Source organism: Myxocyprinus asiaticus, chromosome 41 (genome assembly GCF_019703515.2).
Source record: "Myxocyprinus asiaticus isolate MX2 ecotype Aquarium Trade chromosome 41, UBuf_Myxa_2, whole genome shotgun sequence".
In the NCBI taxonomy this organism is placed as follows: Eukaryota; Metazoa; Chordata; class Actinopteri; order Cypriniformes; family Catostomidae; genus Myxocyprinus; species Myxocyprinus asiaticus.
In genome coordinates, this window is record NC_059384.1 from 18,144,092 (window position 1) to 18,151,221 (window position 7,130).

At 36.4% G+C, this 7,130-nt stretch overlaps 1 protein-coding gene across 8 annotated transcripts in view; it reads left to right on the forward strand.

Moving 5' to 3' along the window:
• Window positions 1-6,634, forward strand: part of LOC127431521 (RAB11-binding protein RELCH homolog) — a 69,574-nt gene extending 62,940 nt beyond the window's left edge. For all 8 annotated transcript variants that reach the window (XM_051681966.1, XM_051681961.1, XM_051681963.1 and 5 more), the window contains one exon: window positions 6,019-6,634. In XM_051681966.1, the coding sequence (XP_051537926.1) occupies window positions 6,019-6,139 (121 nt within the window). In that variant the 3' untranslated portion in view covers window positions 6,140-6,634. The remainder of the gene's footprint in view (window positions 1-6,018) is intronic.
• The last annotated feature ends 496 nt before the right edge of the window (window positions 6,635-7,130 follow it).

A 7,130-nucleotide genomic window follows, 5' to 3' on the forward strand; every position in this document is an offset into this window, starting at 1 on the left:
AGCTTTTCACATGCTTCTTGGCTCCATAGTTTATCTGTTTGTGTCCAGCTTTGCTTTGACTCGGCCTTTCCACTACACACAAAGACTGTAAGGTTTCCCATCAGGCATTGCAGGCCTCTGGCTCAGCCACATGGTTATTGCAAACCCGCTCCATTCATGCCAAAGGGCTGTTTCAAATTACACATTTAGTACACTTAGAACACTACTTGTATGTCATTCTAAAACTACAGGAGCTCATTCAAACAAAAGTAACTGTTATTAGTGGTGCTTGCTAAGGCACTGTTGCTAATGCTAATACCAAAGGCTAGTGATTTCAACAAACCCTTAACCCTCATGCTGCGTTCCATTCAAGTCAGATGTAGGATATTCCTACTTGATATCTCCGACTATAAAGGCATTCCATTGCCAGACGCTCGGAAGATGACGTGTAAGGAAACAAAACTGTAATGCTCCCGTTAGCTTAGCAGGGTTTCGACTGTCATCAAAGATGTTCTATAGGTGTATGATTATTAAAAGAGAGGATAACTTACGGTGTTTTGAACAACTTTCTCTGCAAACATTTGTTAAACAAGCTTTAGTATCATGTAGTGTAGGAACACGTGTGACGTCATGCACCTGCAACTCTGTGAGTTGAAAATTTCCGCACAAGTTTCCAAGTTGGAATTCCGACCTCAAGTGGAGTTCCATTTGCACTTTTCCTAGTAGAAAGTTGGAAAATCCGACATTCCTAGTTGAATGGAATGCAGTATTAGTACTAAACTTGGTGTGTTACTAGAGCACCCTAGCAACTACATTGCAATGACCTTAAATCCACTCAGTGAGAACACCTTAGCTAGGGTGACCATATGTCCTCTTTTTCCCGGACATGTCCTCTTTTTCGGACCTTAAAGCATCCGGCCGGGATTTCCAAATTTGCGAAAATGTCCGGGATTCGGCTTTAGTTGCATTATGATGTGCATCTGGTCTAATACTTCATTGTGTGTGCGTGTATAGTTGCATTGCTTTAACCCCTCTTTGTAAGTCCCGCCTTCTCGCACACCAATTGGTCAATTATAAGAGGCTTGCAGCAACTATTGGCAAAATGTCAATCTCTCCGCGAACGGAGATAGATAGATAGATAGATAGATAGATAGATAGATAGATGGATACTAAAATAATAGTAATAGTAAATGAAGGTACACTCATTGCATCAAATATTTTATTTTAGTACATGGACATTCAAAAGAATGTTGGAAAAGTTTATTTATTTATATATATTTATGTTATGCTAATAAAGTGTCTTTTTCACTGTATTAAAGTTTGCGTTCATAGTAACACTGTTTTAAACCCTATTACCCCACCCCCCACCCAAAAAAATTGTCCTCTTTTTGGAAAACCAGAATATGGTCACCCTAATTTAGCAACTGCATTGCAGAGTTTTGCGTGGACAAGCGCGACTTACATTTTAAGAAAATGTAAAAAATCTTGCATTTCTTGTTATGCTATAATTTTCCTTCACATAATGGGTAGAGAACTAAGAAAGCTTTCTTAATCATATAAGAGGAAAAACAATACCAGTGTCAGAAATTAACGAGAGCTCGCCAGGCAAAAATGCCACGAAGTAACAAAAATGCCCCCAAAATGAAGAAACTTTTTTTATTTATTTATTTATTTTTATTCACCATTCACATATACTTTGGACAAATTGCCAAAAATTGGTCTCATTTTTCAGATAATCACCCAAATTAAAAATGAAAAAGACAATTATTCATAAATAATATTGTATGTGTTTATAATCTTATGATAAACAGATTTTTTTTTTTTTTGCTGTCCTAAATGTAAACATGTAATTCTGGTTCTGTTCACTCAACCTCACTTTGAAAATTCTAATTTTATTCCACTAGGTGGCAGAAAGCACTAGAAAAAAGTAGTTTTTTTCTCTATCACATTCCATCATAATGTACAGATCTGAAATGTAGGTGGCGCTCTAATGCATTTTAGCCCTCACAGATGTGCTCGATCTTGGTGTCATTTGAAAGCTGAGATCCTCCCCTTTGCGATGATATAAAACATTTTATCATCAGTAGTCGAAAATATATTTTTCTGATTATTTGTTTTGAATGCTTTTCCTTCTGGATGGTATATTTTGTTCTGGACATCTAAGATATAACATTGGATTATTCAGCCAAGCAAGCTCACAGACATGTAAACAATGGCTCATTTTCAGAGAACCTCCTAAGGTAAAAGCAGATATAAAGTTTTAGCTATTTGGGGCTTACAGCAGCAGTTATTGGAGCATAAAAGAGACATTTGTATTTGACTTATCGTATTTCACTTTTTGATTCTTTGAAAATATTTTGAACTGTTGTATTAGGGCAACAAAATTAAAATTTCCTGAGAGTGAGAGCTTTCATGTGATATATGACTTGTCCATTAATGTGCTATGTGAAGGACTTTTATTTTTATATAAATATTTCTACCCCATTACATCTGGGGGGGGGGTGCTAATTTTCAATGCGAATGTTTTGAGGCCTTATGTTGTTATTTTAAGTAACATACAGTACTGTGCAAAAGTTTTAGGCACTTGGGGAAAATGTTGCATAGTGAGGATGTCTTCAAAATAATGCCATAAATTGTTTTCATTTATCAAGTAACGTCATACAAAGTCGAGCAAACATAAAAAAAAAGCTAAATCAATATTTGGTATGACCAACTTTTGCCTTCAAAACAGCACCAATTCTCCTAGGTACACCTAGACAGTTTTTCTTGGTTGTTGGCAGATAGGATGTTCCAGGCTTCTTGAAGAATTTGCCACAGTTCTTCTATCTATTTCGGCTGTCTCAATTGCTTCTGTCTCTACTTGTAATCCCAGACTGACTCAATATTTAGTAGGGGGCTCTGTGGGGACCATGCCATCTGTTGCAGGGCTCCCTGTTCTTCTATTCTATTCTATTTGCAAAAGAAATGTTTGGGAGTCTAAAATGTATATTTCCTACTGACACACTAAAGCTGAAAATATAAATAAGCATCTTAAGACAAATGTTTTTGTGAAGCATCTTATGTGCCTAAGACGTTTGCACAGTACTGTAAATGCGAAGGGATGGTTATCTCTGAAAAGTTCAGATTCTAAGCTTTCAAATGATACCTCATATGCCTGACTTATATATATGGAGACTTTTTCCATAGAGTTTGTTCATTTCTGACACTGAACAAAACTATACAGAATGCATGAATTTTTACTTGTTTGAGTTTTACAGAGTTTAATGACACTTGATGTAGTGAAGAAGTGAGAGGGTATGTTCAGTCAAATTTTTGCTTGGTAAGGGCACTTTCTTTCTGATTGTGGGTTTCCAAATGAAGCTTCCCCAGTTTGTGAACACATGTGGCATGCTTTAAACATTTAATCTAAAGACTTGGCTTGATCATAAACAGCACTTGTCCCCTTAATTTCACAGTCTGTAGCTTCCAGTGGTTTTCTGCCATGGCTTTCTTGAGATATTTATAAATAGTCATTAAAACTCATTTTTAAACCACTTCACAGATTTCATATTAGCAAACTATAATTTTGGCAAGTCGTTTAGGACATCCACTTTGTGCATGACACAAGTAAATTTTCCAGCAATTGTTTACAGACAGATTGTTTCATTTTTAATTGACTATATCACAATTCCAGTGGGCCAGAAGTTTACATACACTAAGTTAACTGTGCCTTTAAGCAGCTTGGAAAATTCCAGAAAATGATGTCAAGCCTTTAGACTATTAGCCAATTAGCTTCTGATAGGAGCTGTACTTAATTGGAGGTGTACCTGTGGATGTATTTTAAGGCCTACCTTCAAACTCAGTGCCTCTTTGCTTGACATCATGGGAAAATCAAAAGATATCAGCAAAGACCTCAGAAAAACAATTGTGGACCTCCACAAGTCTGGTTCATCCTTGGGAGCAATTTCCAAATGCCTGAAGGTACTGCGTTCATTTGTACAAACAATAGTACGCAAGTATAAACACCATGGGACCAAACAGCCATCATACCGCTCAGGAAGGAGACACATTCTGTCTCCTAGAGATGAATGTAGTTTGGTGCAAAAAGTGCAAATAAATCCCAGAACATCAGCAAAGGACCTTGTGAAGATGCTGGAGGAAACAGGTAGACAAGTATCTATATCCACAGTAAAACACGTCTTATATCGACATAACCTGAAAGGCTGCTCAGCAAGGAAGAAGCCAATGCTCCAAAACTGCCATAAAAAAGCCAGACTACAGTTTGCAAGTGCACATGGGGACCAAGATCTTTTTGGAGAAATTTCCTCTGGTCTGATGAGACAAAAATTGAACTTTTTGGCCATAATGATCATCGTTATGTTTGGAGGATAAAGGGTGAGGCTTGCAAGCCGAAGAACACAATCCCAACCATGAATCATCGGGGTGGCAGCATCATGTTGTGTGGGTGCTTTGCTGCAGGAGGGACTGGTGCACTTCACAAAATAGATGGCATCATGAGGAAGGAAAATTATGTGGATATATTGAAGCAACATCTCAAGACATCAGCCAGGAAGTTAAAGCTCGGTCGCAAATGGGTCTTCCAAATGGACAATGACCCCAAGCATACCTACAAAGTTGTGGCAAAATGGCTGAAGGACAACAAAGTCAAGGTATTGGAGTGGCCATCACAAAGCCCTGACCTCAGTCCGATACAAAATTTGTGGGCAGAACTGAAAAAGCGTGTGCGAGCAAGGAGGCCTAAAAACCTGACTCCGTTACACCAGTTCTGTCTGAAGGAATGGGCCAAAATTCCAGCAACTTATTGTGAGAAGCTTGTGGACGGCTACCTAAAATGTTTGACCCACGTTAAACAATTTAAAGGTAATGCTATCAAATACTACCAAATTGTATGTAAAATTCTGACCCACTGGGAATGTGATGAAATAAAAGTTGAAATGAAGAATTCTCTCTACTATTATTCTGACATTTCACATTCTAAAAATACAGTAGTGATCCTAACTGACCTATGACAGGGAATGTTTTCTATGATTAAATGTCACGAATTGTCAAAAACTGAGTTTAAATGTATTTGGCTGAGGTGTATGTAAACTTCTGACTTCAACTGTATATTCCTTCTGCGTAATCTTGCAAAAAATGTTACTTATGCCAGAAGGGCTAAGGTGACCGTGGGGACCACTGTCCTCACGTTGCATATACCAGAGTCATATAATAATATTAATCTAAAACTAAATAATTGCCTAGGGTGCCTCAGAATTGTCCATGCCAGTTTGGCCCTCTCAACGCCCGGTGCCTAAACAAACCTTAAGCGATGGTTGGCATTTCTTGAATGTGTGCTTGGTTGCGCCACAGCTAAATAAGACCATTTCCTGGGTTATTGCCACGTTTTATATAGGCAGCTCAAGATAAATAGTACTCTGCAAACAAGATATATGAGTTCAGATAAAAAAGTATGCTTTTATTTGTAAAATTGTGTAAATAAAAATAAGATTTATTTACATATTTCTTGATTTTATTAAAGTGTGGCATAAAAACACTTAAACCGATAACTCATGAATTTGAGAGTTTTTTTTTTATTATTATTTTTTTATTTTTTTTTATTTTTTATTTTATTTTTTTATTACTTTTTTACTGATTTTTCAAAGTTTTCTGCACACAAGGACAACACAATACACAATAGAAAGATGTGTTGTTTATTTATTGTCTTGTTATTTCATAGCTCCTGGTCTTTCTCTCACACGTTCAGTTTAAGGAAATTAGATTTAGTAAATCCGTTTGCATCCCTGGAAAGATGCAGATGTTCAAGAACCAGTTACATAAGCAAACTTAATGAAAATGATTTGGCTCTGGAATAAAAAAAGAAATCTGTTCTGAATAAGAACCTGATCTCAATTCCCAACCCTAGTCATGTCAACAACTCAGTTAAGAGTCACAATAAAACTACATAATTATATAATTATTACTACATATAATATGCTTAAAGATAGACCATATATTTCCATATTTTCTTTATCTAACCCATGAATGCTGTCCATTTTCCAGGTCCATTTCTATTGCAGCCAGTCTGGTGGGTGAGGACGCAAAAACCAAGTTTCTAAGTAAGATGGGTCAGCTGACAACCTCAGGTGCTATGCTGGCTAATGTTTTCCAGAGAAAGAAATGAGAGCTGCTTGGGGTGTTTCCCATGATCCTCTGTTGTCTGGGATCTCAGACTACTTGAAGTCAATTATCTGCCTTTGTTTTGTTCATCTTTGACTTGATAGGCTTTATATTTTAACATATTTATGTCTTAATAATTATTAAAGCCTCCAAAGAAATTTGCACTCATGTTTGTTTTCCTTTTTTTATTTTTAAATTTTATTTCAGAGGCTTATTTACATCACTACACTTTTTTTCTTTTTTGAAAATGTGAACTTTATGAAATCAAAATAATGATTCCTTCCGTGACTTGTTATCTTTTATGTGTTGTTGTGTCTGGAGAATATTTTCTATAAATGTGTAAAATTATCTGTGATTTTGTTTCTCTTGTTTTGGATATACTCCAACCATAAATAACTGTAAAATACAGTGACTTAAGAGAACAGTACCTAACATCATGTATATTTGAAATTCGTGTCATAAGATAATAAAAAGCAAAGACCACTTGTTTACTTATGTACATCTGACTCCTAAATAATTGTTTTGCTTTGTTTTGCACTTGTTACAAGCATGCATTTTTACTTACCGGATAGTTATCCGATCATTAAAAAAAGACCAAGTGTAAATACCTTCCAAGACATATTCGAGACAGAAAGCAACACAATCACTCAAACCCCAGGAGGTCACTTCAACAAGGAGGACTCTGCATCTTGTTGTGAAGGCCACATACACTATGTGAACTTTACTTCTTCAAAATGGAGTTACGGCCACATTCACACTAAATTTTTCATTTGAATATGCAGTTATTTCGCTACATTTATGCCTCTCGTCCACACTAAATCGTGTTTTTGTCCACCGAAAACAGAGCGTTTAAAGAAAATGTGCTCCATTACCGCATGCTTTGGAAAACAATGACATTAGGAAACTGAAAACGATTAGTGCAGACATCGCCTACATCAGAATATGGAAGTTTGGGAGCCCAAAGACAACAAAGAAAATGCTTCAGGATACAGCTG